General features: G+C 50.7%; 1 protein-coding gene across 1 annotated transcript in view; it reads left to right on the top strand.

The window, feature by feature from the left end:
- Nucleotides 1-462: 462 nt before the first annotated feature.
- Nucleotides 463-18,322, top strand: part of ITPK1 (inositol-tetrakisphosphate 1-kinase) — a 181,866-nt gene continuing 164,006 nt past the window's right edge. The window contains exon 1 of the mRNA XM_003786998.3: nt 463-693. Coding sequence (XP_003787046.1) covers nt 599-693 — 95 coding nt within the window. The 5' untranslated portion in view covers nt 463-598. The remainder of the gene's footprint in view (nt 694-18,322) is intronic.

Here is an 18,322-nt window from a genome sequence, read left to right as displayed (position 1 = left end):
CGCGGGCAGCCGCGTGCGCCCTGCCGGGGTCCGAGGACGCCCGCAGGGTAGGCGCCCGGTTGACAACAGCCGAACACAGCGCACGGGCAGGTAGGGTGGGGACCTGGGCGCTGGAGGGCGGCGGGAAGAAGGGCGCAGGGGCCGCGCCTCAGCCGCTGCCGGAGGGCGTGGGGCTCGGGCCCGCGCGCCCCGAAGGGAGGCACGCTGGGTCGGGGCGGTGTCCGCGAAGGCCCGGCCCTTCTCTCCCCGGGCCGCGGCCCCAGCTGCAGCCCTTGCGCCGGGCGGCGAAGCGCTCGCGGGCTGACTGGCGGGCGTGAGCTCCGCGGGCGGCGGGGGCGTGGGCGGCGGCGGCGTTGCGGGCGGCCCGGCGCGGCCCAGCCAGTGGCGTTCCGCGCTGAGCGCCGCTCCCTCCTCCCCGCCGCCTGCCGCGCCTGCCCCGCCCCTGCCCGCCCCTCCCCGCAGGACTGCGCGCCCGGAGCCCGTTCCGCGTCCCCGCCGCCGGGAGGAGGTGCCCGCACGCTCGCGGCGCGCGCCGGGCCGCCAGACTCGGCCTGTGGGCGATTTCCTCCGGACCCAGGTTCCCCGCCCGAGGAGGAAGATGCAGACCTTTCTGAAAGGGAAGAGAGTTGGCTACTGGCTGAGCGAGAAGAAAATCAAGAAGCTCAATTTCCAGGCCTTCGCCGAGCTGTGCAGGTAAAGAGCTACGCGGTTCGGGCGCCCGGGACCCCCGGCCTGAGCCCGGTCCAGCCTCAGCGGTTGTTTTGGGAGGTTGGAGCAAAACGGGAAGAAGCGGCGCGCGGGGAGACTGAGTCCGAGTGGCCAGGTGGCTGTGGGCCGCCGGCTGTGTTCGAGGGCAGTGGTGGCCAGTACGGGCGATGAGGTTTGGACCAACCAGGGCTCTCAGGTGCACTGTGACCCCGCTGGGGAGACCCCCTTTATCCCGGGCGCCGTGGGAGTACTGTAGAAGGTTGGCGGAGGGACCTGGGAAATCGGGGAGTCCGCGCTGCGGCCAGGGGAGGGGAGTATTTTTGGACCCGAGTGTTTTTCGTCTTTCGTCTCCTTCCGTTTATTGGAGAAGGGTACCAACGTTCGTAGGCACCTACTACGTGCCCGCGTATGCTTGGTTCTTGAAGCTGTCATTGCATAGCACTGGCTTAAGCTCGTCTGAAGCAAGTAGCAATACTTGGCATGTATGTGGTGATTTGCTGTCTCATTAGAGCCTTACAGCAGCCTTGCAAATTGGCCCGGGTGGTGAACTGGGCCACGTGTCCTGGGTGACTGTTCAGCAGAGAGGTAGGGTACCCCCCCTGGGGTCCTACGGCTAGGGAGTGGCTGCTGCAGAAGGTGCTAGATAAATGAATTCCTGTGGTGTAGAGCCTTCCACCATTCAGCTTGTGCGCCCCCCTCCCACCTTGATGGTGTTCCTGGTGGCGTCTCTGGTATTTAGGAGATCGTATTCTTAATAAATTACAGAAGTACGGAGTCTTGGGTCGGGTAGGCCTCGCCTTGCTCCATGACTGTGACTTTGCTTCTGAGAAGCCGTTAGTTAAATCCAGTTCTCAATGAAAGCATAAGAGAATCCAGCTGTAGGAGCCTTTTGCAGACTCCAGGTAGAAGTGATGCAGTGTTTCTGCTTGGTAGATTTGATTTTTATTTATTTTGTGATGCAGTGTTTCTGCTTGGTAGGTTTTATTTTTTTATTTATTTTTGTTGCTGTTTGGCCGCGGTGGGGTTCGAACCTGCCACCCTCAGTATACGGGGCCAGCACCCTACCCACTGAGACACAGGTGCCGCCCGGATTTGATTTTTGAAAATGGGCCCTAGTTGCATTGTAGTCCCTGTGGGGTCCCCAGAGATCTTAGAGAATTGAATAGTTGGGTTTTCTTATGCCCTGGTGTGGCTGGGCCAGTGTCTGACCTGAGCTGGCATGTGCAGATGGGTCTGGCGGCATCTCTCTGTGCCTCATGCCTGTCCCAAGGGCTTCCTGCTCCTTTGCCCTTGCAAGCCCCACAGGCCCTCTTCTCTTTGAAGCTGGAGGGGTGAGGCTTGTTTATTTTTTAATAGCTCTTGGTTTTGCATCCCTTGGTTTGGGGGTATGGTAGGCAGTCTTCTCCCAGGCTAGTGTCCCTAAGAGAAAGGAAGTTTTTCATAGTTATAGGGAATGCGGAGTGGCCCTTGGAATTCACAAGGAAATCAGAAGGAACTTGAAGCTAAAGCTTGAAAATGGGTTCTAGGGCTTTGGGAACATTACAGAATACTTGAACATTGCCCTGTGGATATATACACTTGTGGAAAGGACCCTAGACACTGAAGAAATTTGGAGACGACCCTTTGGCATGTTCTTGCAGTCCAGTCCTGATAAGAGGCGCCAGAGCTCCCCGTGCAGTCATATAAGACCTGGGAAATCCCAGTTAATGCCTCGCTCGCTTTTTCTGCTATCTGTATTTGTGTCATTCTGTGTCTGCAACTAAAGCTCTAGACGTGTCTTTGGGTTGGTATGTTTTACTCTGTAATTAGGTAGCTCTATCAAAACAGTCTCTGCTGAGATGCACACCTGAATCCTCATGCTGGACCTAAAGATTGGCTAGCCCATCTTGTGAACCCTCAGCCTTTAAAGGGGTGGGAGATTCAGGGCAAGCTATGGTGTCAACCATTCTTAGGGGAAATGGGGAGTAGAGTGTTAATTTCTCTGGAAGGGTTATTGTGTTCAAAGTCTAGTTGCCTTTTTTTTTTTTTTTGGCCAAAATATTGGTTTCAAACAAAAGGCAGAAGACATCTAGGCTATTCTAGAACCCCAGGAAACCTGCTTTGTGTTTTCATTAGGGAAGCTTTAGGTGTTTTGCCACTTAAGTGTAAGAAGGAAAAGAAAACACCAAAAAGAGTTTTTGTTTATTACTTTCAGGGCAGTGCCCCCTGGTGGCTGCATTTGTATGCTGGCTGCAAAATGCTCCAACTGTTGAATTGGTGACTAGAGAGCCCTTTACTGCTGTTTTGCTTGTTGTTAAGGTCAGTGGGATCTTAGTGGCCAGAGAGACAGTGAGAATGGACATTAGCATGTTTTCAACATTCAGAATCTGGGGGTGCAGGGCTTCTCTATGGATGGATGACGAATTGTCTATGAGTTCCCTAATGAAAAAGTCCAGAGATGTTCTCGAATGATGAAGCTCTGCTTTGCATGTTTGGGCCGGAGTCAGGGGATGACCTGAATGGTCCAACCTGGGATGAATTGTTTAGCTGAATGTCAGGGTTTGTAAAAATTGTAGAGAGGAAGTGATGTTAGAGATCACCTCAGCCAGACCCTTTGTTTTACAGATGGCCGAGAAAGGTGTGAGAAAGGGGCAGGCTCTATACTCTTGCGCTTTTCCCTTAACTTCTAAAATGGGTACAACCTGGCTACTTTGAGATTTGTTCTGACAGAGCCTTTCTCCTTGGGTACTTCTAGCAATAAGATGGACTCACTCATTATCTTCTCAGGGGTCCAGCTGCTGCTGTTTAGTCCTCAGAGACACTTCCCTTACAAGGCTGAGTCCCTTGGCAAGTGTGATGCCTTGTTCTCTGAGGGGGCAGTGCACGTTGACAGCAACAGTAGGTGGTTACAACCAAGTCCTGGGAAGTGCTCCCCACCTACCAGGCACAAGGGCCAGACTTTTCAAATGAGTGCCCTGGTGGGAAGGGGCCTCTGTCTAGCCAGCAGATGGGCCTTCGAATCAGTGTGTTTTTTTCAGTGGTGCTGTTTGTTCCTGGTGCTATCTTCTGTTTCTTCCTCTCTGCAGAGACAGGCTCTGGCTGTGTTCTCTTCTGCCCCTCTCACCTGCTTTTCCTTCCTAGTCGGGAGCAGCCTTTCAGTTCCCTCACACCCCCTCTTTGCGTCTTTTTCCAGATTCCCAGAAGTAGCTTCAGAAGGAGAGTGAAGAGATACAGTTGCTAGTTGGAAATACTAGGTGATTTTAATTTAATTTTTAAGTTTTTTAGTTCTCTATGGTACCCTGTTGAGGAACTGGCTGAGCCAGGCCCCCCTCTGTTTGTGTTTTCTGTGCCTCTCCTCCAACTCCTTCTCTATGCCCATTTTCTGTGGCTGAACCTGCGTTGTAGGCGGTGGCCAAAGAGGCATATGACTTTGTGAAACCTTTCAGTATGAAATGTGGGTGAACCTCATCTTTCTAATAATAGCTGACTTTTAATGAAGTGCTTCCAGGTACCTCACCTCACTTAATCCTCCCACCAACCCAAGGAGGTAGGGATGGGAAACTGAGGCTCAGGGAGTGTAAGGGACTTGCACCACCTGTTAGAGAGCTTCCCTGAGTCCAGTTTTGAGGCCTGTTTACAGAAGAATGTGGCCTCCTTGTTTATTAAATGTGGCTTCTTTGCTGAGGTCCAGCAGGGCCTCCTGGAGGACCCCAAAGAGAAGAGTGTCTATGAAGTCCCGACCTTTGAGAGACTTGGATGCTCGCTGGGCCAACTTGGCTTGCAGGAAACATGTTTATGGAGCAGTCTCAGACCATGGTAGCTCACTGTGGACCCGTTTGTACAGTTCCCTCTGAAGGGACTGAGAAGTTCTTTGATGTTCAAGTTTACTGAGCACCTTCTAGAGTCCAGGTCTGGTATTAGTTAGGTGGTTGATTGGGGTGCAGTGGAGCAGAGCCCCTGCCCTCGTGGTGCTAAGTGTTTGGTGTCAATGTTAAACTGCCCGGGAGGCATGCCAGGGAAAGTGTAGACTGCCACGGAGCCTGTCCCTTCCCCTCAGGCCCTACATTTCTTTCTTTAAAATAGGTTCATGTTGAAGGTCCCTTTTTGCTGGGAGGCTTAGCATTCTGGGCTGGAATTCTTTTGAGCATGTGTGTTGGAGCGAGGAGGACTTTTCCAGGATTAAGTGATGCTGGTGTGTGGGTAGGTATTCTTTTGTTTTAATGTCTGGGTTTGTCGCCATTTCTGGGATGCAGAGGTGGGAGGAGATACTGACTTAGATTTCCTTTGCAGCATTGGGAATATCCATAACCCAGCCTTGCAAATAAACACCTGCCAGCCTCCTAGGGAGCACACTGGATTTCAAGTGGGAGGAAACATCCTTCTGGCCACCAGTTGTCTATTGATGGGACTGCCTGGGTTTCAGACCTGGCTCCATGCTGACTACCCACGTGACCTTGGCACATTCCTTACCCCCTCTGGTCCTCACTTTCCTGTGTGTACATTGAGGGTGATAATAGTACTTAGCTTAGGGTGGTTGAGAGTGTTAGATGAGTGAACTTGCTGAACAGGTGAAGTACTTAGGACAGTGCCTGAAATTCAGTAAGTGGTTGTTGCTGCTGTTATTGTTGTCCTTGGGGAGTGAGTGGGTGGGTCTCTGCCCATGGATGTTCTCTACTTAGGGACCTTTGGTATTTGTGAATTTAGTGGTCTCATTTTGGCAATTTACAGGCGACCCTGAAGTCAGCAATGGATGACTACTTATCATCTTGCTGGGGTGTAGCGTTTGTGGATTTGAAGTTCAAGTTTGGATTTGAAGCTCAGGTTGGTGGGTATGTTGAGGAGAGGGGGCCCTATCCTGCCTAGTGGCTGTCCAGCCATCACTGCAGGGCTCTGTACTCCTTCAGCACTTGGCCCATCTGAATCTTATAGCCCTGCCTTCTGAGGTGGGGGTGCCGTCCTCACTTATTTTATGGATGGAGAAGCTGAGAAAATTATGTTAATGGAAGATGATACTTTCATTTTTTTCAGTATGGAGATAGAGAAGAGTTTGTGCTGGCTTTCCTGAAAGTGCCAAGAATCTTCATTAGTGATCATATTACTGCTGTTTTCAGTATCTTTTTGAATATTTAATGTATGCATATGTTAAAATTCAGAGGACTCAAAGTACACCATAAAAAGTCAGCCCTTTTCCTTCTTATTCCTGAGTTCCAGTTACTTAGGGGCAGCCTGTCTCCACAGGTGCTTGTGCAAACCATGATGGTGGGTATGTTCGGGTCTCTTCATACTTACTGTTACACTCTTTTTTTTTTTTTTTTGAGACAGAGTCTCACTCTGTCACCCAGGCTCTGATGCCAGAGTACAGTGGCATCATCACAACTCACTGGATCTCAAACTTCTGGCCTCAAGTAATTGTCCTACACCAGCCTCCTGAGTGGCTAGGACTACAGGTACTTGCCACTAAGCCCAGATAATTTTCCTGCTTTTAGTAGAAATGGGGTCTTACTTTTGCTCCGGCTGGTCTTTAACTCCTGACCTCAGGCAGTCCTCTCATCTCTGCCACCCAGAGTGCTAGCATTACAGTTGGGAGCCACCACACCTGGCCTATTGAACCATTTTTTAAAAATGGCTGCATGGTCTAGCTCTTCAAAGGATAGGCTGCATTTCTTCCCCTGGGGTTGGCTTTTGCTGGGAGAGGCAGCATGGTAATCCTCTGTCCCCTCACCTATGTGCACTCTGGTAAGTGGGTGAGTGCTGGGTCAAAGGGCAAGGGCATTTTACTTTTTCATACACATTCTGAAACTGCTGATGAAGAGATTTCACTGTTTCAGTTTCAGTGACAGTGAATGGGAGGGCCTGTTATCCACACCCTCCTCCTCATGGCCTGGGGATAGATACATGGGTGAGAAATGGTACACTGGATTTGCATTTCTTTTATGATAGTGTGGTTGAAGTGACTGACTGCTTTAGGCAGGCATGGGGCAGAGCTCAGCTCACCAGGCTGGGCACCCCATCCCACCATTAGGCCATCCTGCCTCCACTGGTTACTTCTCCAATATGGTTTAGCAGTTTGGGGCATTTGGCTAGTACTTAGTGAAGTGCCTTTGAGTGTAGTTTCTAAACAGTTGGGTGTGAATAGGGTTTCTGCTCCCACTCATTTTGAATTCAGCTGGTAAGCTAGCTTTTGAGGGAATGTGATAGCATCTCCTTTTAAAATAGAAATCTTCATTTTAGACAGCAAATTATCATTCAGGAGCTGTGCACCTCCTCCCTTCCTTTGTAAAGCCTTCCTTTGTAAAGGGTTTTCTTAAACCCTTCCCCTACCTCTCATGGATTGGGTCTGGCCTAGCCTTTCTCCCTCTGGCAGCTTGGAGAGCTGGTCTGGGTGTGTGTGGCCTTGCTTTTGGCAGGGAGGGGGATGTTTGATTCCCAAGAAGGAGACTCAGGCCCTGGGATGAAGTGGCTGGTCCAAGGTCATAATGAGGATGTGGTAAGAGCCAACTGTACTCTAAAACCTGTGCTCCCTAGTAGCCACTGGCTGAAGCCTCCTTGTGAACAGGACCTGCTTCCAGGGTGGCGGACCAGGGTGTCTGTTAGAGCGGCCACAGCATTCCCATTGGGCCATAAGAGTCTCGTCTTGCCTGCCCTGAGCCTGTTAAGAAAAGGCTCCCCTTTGTGCCTGTATCTCCCCAGCAGGGCCTCACAGGCCTTAATGATGGTGATGGCCCCAGGAGCATTCCCTCCTGATTGTTTTATTTTATTATTTTTTTAGAGACAGAGTCTCACTTTATTTCCCTCAGTAAGGTGCCCTGGTGTCACAGCTCACATTAACCTCCAAATCCTGAGCTTAGGCAGTTCTCTTGCCTCAGTCTCCTGAGTAGCTGGGACTACAGGGGCCTGCCAGAACTACTGGCAATTTTTTTGTTGCAGTTTGGCCAGGGCTAGGTTCGAACCTTTCACCCTCGGTATATGGGGCTGGTGCCCTACTCACTGAGCCACAGGTACTGCCCTCCCTCCTGATTTTAGGATGGATCTGTCAGATCCAGTGGGGATATGGAGATTTGAAAATCACTCCTGTGAGGGACCCCCCAGACTGTGCCTGCCCCACAGAATCCCCCCACTTCCCAGCTGCACAAAGCTGGGTGCCCCACCCTGGTACTGCTTAGGGTGTTCCAGGGCACCTGCTGGCGGAGCCTACTAGCTTCCCCTGCCAGGTAAATCAGGACACACAGGTCAATGATTTCCCCAAAACTGCTTTGGGGAGCTCTTAGATGCTTCAAGAGTGCTTAGCGGCCCTCACCACTGGGCCCACTTTCTCTTTGACTTGTTCATTGTCTTCTTCCACCCCCTTTTTTTTTTCTTTTAGGAGAGTCTCACTATGTTGTCCTCTGTAGAGTGTTGTAGCATCACAGTTCACAGCAATCTCCAACTCCTGGGCTTAGGCAATTCTCTTGCCTCAGCCTCCTGAGTAGCTGGGAGGTACTCTCCCCAATGCCCAGCTATTTTTTGGTTGTAGTTGTCATTGTTTTTTGGCAGGCCCAGGCTGGGTTCAAATCCCCCAGCTCTGGTATATGTGGCTGGCACCCTAGCCACTGAGCTACAGGTGCTGAGCCCATTGTCTCCCCTTTTGAACCTTCATTCTATGAAGGTATAGATTTTAGCAGCTTTATTTGCTGAAACCCTAGTGCCCATAACAGCACACATAGGAGAACATTTGCTGGTCTGTTAGTGGATCAGGGAACTGCCTTTTCCATATCCCCATGGCTCAGCCAAAGCCATTTGTGACTCAGGAGTGCTCTGGGCCAGAAAAGAATGCCTAGTGGTGGGGGAGTTATATAAGGGATGGTAAGTCTCAGGTCACAGAGGAGCTGTCAGCTTCATTCTTTTATTCATTCAGCAAATCCTGAGTGTCTGCCCCAGCTGGCCCTGGTCCTCGCCCTCATGCGCTAAGGGAGGTGAAGGTAAACGAGTGCTCAGATGCAGTGGAAATGCTGTGAGGTGTAATTAGAGCCAGGATGCTTGCAAATAGGGGAGGACCGGGGCAGTAGTGGCTGTGTACTTTGTACTCTGAGGAGGTGACACTCAGTGAGAGGGGCCCAGTGCTTCCTCCAGGAGCTAAAAGACCCACAAGGTGGGTAGTGTTCACTGCCTGGGGGTGACATACCCTGGCTCGCCTCTGTCATAATGCCTGGCTTCCATGTGGACTGAAGGGCAGGCAGCTTTGGGCATGACTACAGGCCAGTTTCACTTTAGACAGGGTAGTCAAAGGGGGCCTCAGGGTGTCCTTCCAAAGCCTTATTCCCTGACAGTGTGATGCTGACAGTGCAACCTTCCTCCCAGCTGGGGGAGACTGCTGCTGTGCTCTGGGAGTCTGGGACAGAAGGACTAATGGTCTCCTTTTATCTAGCTCAGTCCAGCCTCTGAGCTCTGTGCTGGGCTGGTGGGTAGATGGACCTTTGGTGAGCTGACCTTTCCCAAAGCCAAAATTAGGCGTCAGGTGCACCAGGAGGTGGATGGAAGCCACACATAAAGTGCCTGTGCTCTTTGGCAGTCATTTGTCTTCCTCCAAGTAGGTGTTTGCCAAATTTGCCTGAGAAAAAAGACCCCTGGGCATTAGTGAGAATGACATATCCTGAGTCCACCCCTCTGAGATAAATATTCTGCAGGAAAGGAGGCTGGGGATCTCCTTGGATGTGCCCTGATAATTCTTAGAGGAAACTCAAATTGTCATTTCCTAAAGTGTGTCACTAGGACTCTCCCTAAAACTGTCAGGTGCAGGCTCAGTGCCCGTAGCACAGTGGTTACAGCACCAGCCATATACACCGAGGGTAGTGGGTTTGAACACAGCCCAGGCCAGCTAAACAACTGCAACAAAAAATAGCTGGGTGTTGTGACAGGCGTCTGTAGTCCCAGCTACGTTGGAAGCTGAGGCAAGAGTATCACTTAAACCCAAGAGTGGGGGGTTGCTGTGAGCTGTGACGCCAGGGTACTCTACCGAGGGTGACATAGTGAGAACTCTATCTCAAAACAAAAAAACAAAAAACCCCAAAACAAACCAAAAAATCAAAAAACTGTCAGGTGCAGGGAAGCACCAAGTTAACCAAGGCTGAACCAGTCTCTTAGGCTTCTCGGGACAGTGGCTCTGAAGGAGTGGCTCTGAGCCAAAGCTTTCCAGGCTGGCCCATCCTGAGAGTCCCTGGCTCCCTGAATATTGACTCCTGGGTCTCATCCCTAGACTTTATGCTGGGAAATTGGCCATGTGATGCCTCATTTGAGCCCGATCACATAAGAGGAAGGCAAGGCAGGGGCACCAGATCTCCTGCCCAGATCCCGCCTGCTGTTGCTACCGTTTGCGAAATCTCTTCCCTAAAGAAACCTTGTAAGATTTTTTGCCTCTGGCTTATGGTTTGCCCTGGCAAGTACTTAAGGAGCTAGTTCCCCACAGGAGACATTCCTGGGGACCGGCCTGGCCAGATGTGCAGCTCCCGGTGTTTTCTCTGCAGTTGACGCTGCATTAGTCCTCCTGCAGCCTGGAGTCACTTAGGTGCTTTTGGAACTTAGGCTGGAAACGGGCACTTGAGGCCTATTCAGGTGGCCTGGAGTGCTTCTGAGGACTGTGTTGAACCTCCCTTCTGCTTTCTTGTACATTGTGGCTCATGCTGGACCCTAGAGGATATTAAGAACTGCCACGGGCCAGGTGCTATTGCAGATGAGAAAACTACCCTCCAAGACGGGTGGTGAATGCTAGATGAGAATTCTGGGGCTCAGGGAGAGGCCAGGTGACCTGCTTGGTCACACTGTGAGAAGTAGAGCTGGGATTTGCCTATGAGGCTGGTTGCCTCCTAAAACCATGCTGTTTCCACATCTTTGTCTTGAAGGGAACATAAGTCACCATGAGCTTCAGAAGAAAACCAAAGAGTTCTTTTCTGAGCATCCTGTGTGTGCTGTTGTTGGGTCCAGTGGAATGGTGGCTGGTAAAGATAGCAGTGAACTTGGAGCAGGAGATTTGCCCTCCTGGCTCAGATAGTGGACAAGTCATTCTGCCTCCTTGAGCCTCCACTCTTCCATCTATAAAGTGGGCAGAGAACACCCACCCTAGGGCCAGTGAGCATGGCAGGTGGTTAGTGAAGATAGGATTCTTCCTCACCCAGGAGGCCACCTCACCTGCTCTTCTACCTCCCAAGGCTAGGGCAGGGCCTCTGACACATCTCATGACTGCCCCAGGCAGTCTTTTTCAGGGAGGGGGTGTTTTTCAGTGCCAGTGACCAGCTCACTACTTCCTGGGTGAGTCAGGGGATGGGTGGTGGGTGCAAGGGTGCAGAGAGTGTGCTCTTGTGGGAGTTTCATTTTCATTTCTGCCTCACACCCTGTTTCCAGCAGTTGAGGGCTGCGCTGCAGAGGTGGGGAAACATCCGGCCCCTACCTTGGGGCCCTGTCCTAGTGCAGGTTCCTGAGCCTTCCCTTCCTCTGGAGTGAATCTGGGGTAGGCCCTTCATTTCCTTCTTAAAAACCACCCCATTCATTTCTTTAAGCACTCATATGAGATGTACTTACTGAATGCTTCCTGCATGCTTCTTGTATGCTGGCTGCTCCTGGTTTTGGGGATTGATATAGTAGTGAGCAGAGATGGTTTGGGGTACCCTTCTAGGGCAGTCATTCAGCTACCACACAGCTCTTTCTGACAGCATGCCTCTGGGATTCTAAGCTCATGAGTTCCCTTTTCTTTTCTTTTTCTTTTTAATTATTATTATTGTTTTTTGAGACAGAGTTTCAAGCTGTTGCCCTGGGTGGAGTGCTGTGGCATCACAGTTCACAGCAACCTCAAACTCTTGGCTTAAACGATTAAGCCCAAGCCTCAGCCTCCCAAGTAGCTGGGACTACAGGTGCCTGCCACAGCACCTGGTTAATTTTTTGTTGTAGTTGTTATTGTTGTTGGGCAGGCCTGGGCTGGATTCCAACCCGCCAGCTCTGGTGTATGTGGCTGGCGCCCTAGCCGCTGAGCTACGACGATGAGCCTTATTATTACTGTTATTTTTAAAGAGACAGGGTCTCACTGCGTTGCCCAGGCTGGTCTCAAAATCCTAGTCTCGGCTCGGTGCTCAAGCGGCTAAGGCGCCAGCCACATACACCTAAGGTGGCGGGTTCGAATCCCCAGCCCGGGCCCGCCAAACAACGATGGCTGCAACCAAAAAAAAAATGGCCAGGTGTTGTGGTGGGCGCCTGTGGTCCCAGCTACTTGGGAGGCAGAGGCAGGAGACTCACTTGAGCCCAGGAGTTGGAGGTTGCTGTGAGTGTGATGCCATGGCACTCTACCCAGGGGGATACCTTGAGGCTCCATCTCAAGAAAAAAAAAAAAAATCCTAGTCTCAAGTGATCCTCTTGCCTCAGTCTCCTAAGTAGTTGGAAGTACAGGTGTACACCATACCTGACTTGTGGGTTTCTTTGTGAGGAATAGAGAAATGTGGGACTGCTGGTTTCTTTCTAGGTGAAATTTCATCTCCACTCCATACCCCTTACCCATCTTACAGGTATGGAAATGAAGGCCTATACAGAAGATACGGTTAGCTCCAAGTTGTAGAGCTGGCAAGTGGGGAAGCTTAGATTGAACTGGAAGTCCTAACATTCATCATGGGATCCTTGAGAAGAAAAGGCATTCTGACCATTCCATCTGAGGCCTGTTGCTGCTGCCCTGTGGGAAGGTCTGGACGTGGCATGGGATCCTGTTGGAAGGAAGTTTTGGTTCTTGCAGAATTGGCTCCCAAGCACCCTTTTTCTCACTTTGACCTGGGCATACCCACAGCCTATGCTTAAGATTTGGGCTCCCAGTTCCCTTGCTGCTCTGGGGAGGGCTGAAGCTGCAGGGGAGGACAGTCCGGGACTGAGCTTTTGGCCTTTGCCTATATATTGGAAAGCATCTCTGCTGATGAGGAACGTGCTCTGTTTTCATGGGGGAGGTGACAGTGGCTTCCTGTAGCATTGAGGGGGTGCAGCAGATCCTCTAAAAGTGCACATAAGCCTTTGCTTATGACTGCAGGGTCATTCCTTTACTGCATTATTTAAGTGGTACAAGAACAGTTTAGCCCAGGAAATAATAGTGGCTCCTGTTATTGCGCTCCAGATCTGTGCCTGATGTGGTGCTAAGCACTTAACACAGCTCTCTAAGGCTCAGGCCATATGTTGAAACTGGGGTCAGAAAGGGCAAGTGACTTTCCCAGGTTTCCTAGCCGGTCACTTCTGGGGGTGGGATTTGAGCATTAGTCCCTGTGACTCTGTAGTCTATACTCTTGACCATTACAGAGGTTTTTGTTTTATCTTTTTAAATGAAGACAGAGATGGCTCCCTTTTGTCTGAGCTCTTCTCCAGCTACCCACCCTCAGTGTCCCTTAGTCACTTTCTCTCTTCTTCTTAATATCATTTGGATGCACTGCTTGCTTGGAGAGTGTCAGGAAACTCAGGCACTGATTTAGCTGATGCCCACTCAGGCTGGGTGACTGATGGTGGGGCCTGCCCAGTACCCTGTGGATGCTGAGTTTGGGCCCACAGTTTGTGAAGTGCTCTATCCAGACAGCTTCAACCAGATTCCCAGGCTCTGGATGGATCCTGCCATTCTGGCCTGCCATGCTTCTTGAAATGCCCTGAACCTGTATGGACAAGGCTATGTTGTCTCCTCCCTGTTTAAGCAACCACTCTTGTTCCCTCCTAGGGTAAGGTAACCAGACGTCCTGCTTTTGGCAGGACAGTCCTGATTTTTAACAATTTGTCCCATGTCCTGCAGCGTTTTTAAAAAGTCCCAATTTTTGGAAACAATGCATGACAAGCTAGGGAACAGGGGGAGAATGGGAAGGGAATATACATTCGGCTGCTGAAAAGGTTAATGTAACTCCATTTGGGAATGAAGAGGTTAATGTAACTTCATTGGGAAATGAAAAGGCTAATGTAAACTCCCTACTCCCCTCCTGGGCAAGGTATCAGAAGGAGATGGCTCCCTCCCCTGCTTCTAGGCAAGGACAATTAGCTCAGAAGGAGCCCAACTGTCTGGAACAAACAAGTAGCCCCCTGTTCTCTAGAGTAAGGTGACCAGACATCCCACTTTTGGTGGGACAGTCCTGATTTTTAACAATTTGTCCTTTGTCCTGTGGCATTTTGGCATTTTAAAAAAGCCCTGATTTTTGGAAAGAATGCATGACAAGCTAGGGAACACAGAACAGGAAGGGAATATACGGTTTTTGGCTGCCATGTGGCTATTTCGCCAGGATATGTATTTTATATTAGTTTTGTTAATTTTATAATGTTAAACTTTAATAATAACAAATAATTGTTGAGAACTGATTATTGACAACTGCTTATCAAAGTTTGCATTGTTGTCAGCCCCCCCCCCCATGGTGTCCCGCTTTACCGATGTTAAAATCTGGTCACCTTATCCTAGGGGCTACTTGGGGACGTTAGAACTTTATCTACTGAAGCTAGAGGTCTAGAGGGTGTTGGAAGCTCCCTAGGAAGACTCTAAAAGCCAAAGAGGCTCTTGGGGATATTCTCATTGGGGCAGAACCTTGGCCTTAGCCCAAATGACTTAACCTTTCTGAGCCTTTAGTTTCTGCACCTAAAATTGGAAGTGTAATACCAGCCTGCAGCAGTCTAATTTTGCTGATTAGGTGAGCTAAGGCACTGCAAGTCCTAAGCACAGAAAGCCAGACTCTTGATAAGAGACTCAGTAAATGGTCACTTTTATTCTTGTTTAAAATTGGCCGATAAAAGTTGCTAGAGGTGTTTGCCAGTTTATGTCTGAGTATCCCTTATATCTGGGGAAGAAGATGGGGCAAGAGGGGAGCACAGTCTAGAAATCTTTTGGTAGGTCTGTGTTGCAGTCCATGGGATTCCATGGGGACACGTGTTTCTCACTCTGTGCTTGGGTTTTTTGAGACATAGTCTTAAGCTGTTGCCCTGGGTGGAGTGCCGTGGCATCACGGCTCACAGCAACCTCAAACTCCTGGGCTGATTCTCTTGCCTCCGCCTCCCAAGTAGCTGGGACTACATGCGCCTGCCACAGTGCCTGACTGTTTTTTGTTTTGTTGTCCGGCAGGCCCAGTCCTGGCTCGAACCCACCAGTCTCGGTGTATGTGGCTGGCGCTCTAACCACTGTGGTAGGGGTGCCGAGCCACTCTGTGGTTGGGTTTGAACCCTGACTCAGTCTCTTATTAGATGGGTGACCTTGAGTATGTTTTGGCTCCTCTCTGGGCCTTAATTTCCTCCTAGTGAGCACACATGACCGTCCCTCTTTCCTTGTGCAGGCCAGAGGCCATCTCTGGAAGGAAGAAGGGGAGGGCTGCCCCTCAATCATCTGTGTCCAAAGAGGGACAGAGAACCTCAAAGAGTGTGAGGCTAGGGTCTGTTCTGTTCTGTGCCATCTTTGGTAGATCCCTATCTCTTTGGATGAGTTATTTTTTTTGATGGGCCCAAGTGGTCAGTCGCTGCCCCCATCCCTAGTCCCAGTGGTTTTTCCTCGCCTTGCCAGGAATGCTCTCTTGGGAAGGGTGGAGTAGGAGGTGGGTGTCCCTTCCCTGAAGCAGCCATCTAGGACATGAGCAGTTCTGTGGGGTGCCTCTGCATGAGCAATGAGCTAGGACTTTCTGGAAATGAGACCTTGTGGACTGAGCCCCATACCTTCAAATCTGTTTCCATTGCTGCTTCCTTCTGTCCTCTCAATTAACCAGTAGATGTGGTGAGTTGTTGGAATGGAGTTATGATCTGGGCATAAAACTGTCTGTTTGACTGATTCCTAACAAGTTGCAGGGGTGTGTGGTTCTTTTTTTTTTTTTTTTTTTTTGAGACGGAGTCTGAGTCACCCTGGGTAGAGTGCCATGGTGTTATAACTCATAGCAATCCTCTTGCCTCAGCTTCCACTTGGGACTACAGGCACCTGCCACAATGCCTGACTATTTTTAGAGATGGGTTCTCATTCTTGCTCTGGCTGGTCTAGAACTCCTGAGCTCAGGCAGTCTATCTACCCAGCCTCCCAGAGTGCTAGAATTATAGGTGTGAGCCACTGCCCTCAGCTCAGTGTGTGGTTCTGAACGATAGCTCAGTGCTGACTAGATTCAATAACAAAGGAGATATATTAGCTCTGGTAAGTGTCAAATCCATGGAGTCTTCTGGCTTTAGGTGAAGGTAGCTTCAGGGCCTCAAATGGCAGTCCTTGGGACCTGGTGTCTCTCTGTGTCTCTGGTCTCTTCCATGTTGGCCTCATGCTCAGGCTTAGGCATTGAAAGGTGAGTCCTTACAGCCAGCCTACATTTAGGCCCTGTGCTGAGTCCCCTCATTGCATCCCTGTGAGGGTGAGTGTTTTTAGAAGGGTTAAATAATTTTTAAATTTTTTTTTAAAATTTATTCTTTTTTTTTTTTTTTTTTGTAGAGACAGAGTTTCGCTTTATTGCCCACAGTAGAGTGCTGTGGCATCACACAGCTCACAGCAACCTCCAACTCCTGGGCTTAGGCAATTCCCTTGCTTCAGCCTCCCGAGTAGCTGGGACTACAGGCGCCTGCCTATTTTTTTTGTTGCAGTTTGGTCAGGGCTGGGTTTGAACCCACCACCCTCAGTATATGGGGCCGGCGCCCTTCCCACTGAACCACAGGTGTCCCCCGGGGTTAAATAATTTGCTTGGGGTCCCACAGCTTGAGAGTGGCAGAGCTGGGATCAGACCTGTGCAGGCTGGCTCCAGGGCCTCAGGGATGAGGGTCATTCTGACTGTCTCTGATTTGTTGGCCTGGGCCACGTGCCTGTCTCTAAACTAGTCTCTGGAGCTGACAGTGCAATGTGTGGGGTGGAGGTTGGTACCATGCCTCTTTCCCTGCTACGTGGTTTAGGTGTGGGCAGGGTGGGTCTCCAAAAGGAAGCCTGGGGCGGGGTGGGGGGGGTGTCTGTTCCCCAGAGACAATGGGATGGATGTTAGGCAGCCAGGTGAGGGGAAGTGGCCCCAGTTCTCAGCTCCAGTGGCCAGCTTGGGTGAAGGCTGCTTCCCACTAGTGGTCAGCTCTGGACCCAAGATGGGGCCCTGAGGGTTCGCACATGTTCTCTAGGGCCAGGATGCTGCTCTTGATAGGGGAGTGAAGAATATCCTCAAAAGTCAGACCAAGGGCTTGGTTACGGCTCTGCTAAACATCTCTGCTTGTTGTTCAGAATTCTCAGAGGCAGCTAGATACCTTTGCTGTGGCTGCCTTGAACAGCCCTGAAGTAACTTTTTGGGGCTCACCTTGCTCCTCAGATTAACCTGATTGTTGTGTATTCCCACGGCCAGTCTGAAACCTACAGGAAGATTCTGGAGGTCCTGGGCTCCGTGGCTAGGGCAGGTGGGCATCTGGAGAATGGGCTGATGTCTTTCTCTGTGTGGGATGGGGTTTTGTGGGGCCTTGGGGAAGGATGCCTTGGAGTTTAGGGAGAAGAATGATGTCTTCCCTGCCCCATGGTCACTGTGCAGAGCCTTGGTGTGTTGACACTGAGATGTTGTGGAGTAAAACAATCTTGTATTATATAAACACAATTAACCTTTTGCCTTCTGGCCCTGTCCTGCTAGGGGAGAGCTGAGTAGGTGTCTTTCTGCCAGGATCCTGGGGGATGCTGTGAGCCAGGAACAGCTGTGAAGTATTGATTGGAGGTTGATGGAAGTGGAGAGGGGCATTGGTCCAGGGAGGGCCACTGACTTGCCCAGGATGCTCAGCTCTGAGGCACAGAGCCAGGTCCTAGCCCCTTCCACTGCCTAGCAGCCCTTAGTGGGAACTGCGGGAAATATTTCCACTGGAAGGGAGGAGGAAGTGGCAGTGAGTGGTTGGTGGCCACAAACCTAGGCTATTCTGTACATTAGGATTGCAGTCCCAAAGCCTTGGGCAGAGAAGCAGAGGGGTGGGCCAGAGACTGGGAGAAGGCTCAGGATGGTGGGGCTTACGTAGGCATTTGGGTCTCTCATCATTCCTTTTTAGAACCAGTGGAGGAAGTGAGTAGAAGGCTTGCTAACCCTTGCCCTAGGCTTACTAACCCCTGGTAGTTGCCTCTGCTTGGTGTTCCAGAATTCTTAGAGGTGACAGATTTCTTTAATGGAGCTGCACCAGAGGTAGCTAGGTAGAGGCACTGCTGGTGGGAAGCTCTGGAGAGAAGGCTGCTGTGGGCTCTCTGCTTTGCTGTGGCCATCTAGACAGTCCTGAAATGGTTTCTAGGGCCTTGTGGAGCTGCACAGGTGGCAGGAGTGGGGATCAGAGAGCCTGTTTGGCTCTGTGGCCCAGCACTGCAATCCCCCTTTAAGAGTCCCCAGTTCCAAGGCCTGGGGACCAAGTTTGTGACCATTGCTTCTGGTTTGGCTGATAGGGCTGCAGTTTGGATCCTAGCTGTCTTTGGCCAATGAAGCGCCTATTCTGTGAGGCTGTCAGGAGGGGTCGTTCCCTTTTGTCAGATAAAATAGAGCAGTGGAAAGCAGAAACCAACTTTCAGAAGGCTTGCTTGGTGCCTTAACCCCTGAGATTCTATGCAAGCTCTGAGGTAGATTCAGGAGTGACTTGTGACTACACCAAAAAAAGTTTTGTTAAAAAGTAATACTGCAGCTCAGCGCCTGTGGCTCAACTGGCTAAGGCACCAGCCACATACACCTGAGCT

The sequence above is a fragment of the Otolemur garnettii genome, unplaced genomic scaffold, assembly GCF_000181295.1.
Source record: "Otolemur garnettii isolate 467f Iridium unplaced genomic scaffold, OtoGar3 scaffold00020, whole genome shotgun sequence".
Classification (NCBI taxonomy): Eukaryota; Metazoa; Chordata; class Mammalia; order Primates; family Galagidae; genus Otolemur; species Otolemur garnettii.
The sequence above is the reverse complement of the archived record's forward strand: the minus strand, read 5'-3'. Positions and strand labels throughout refer to the sequence as shown.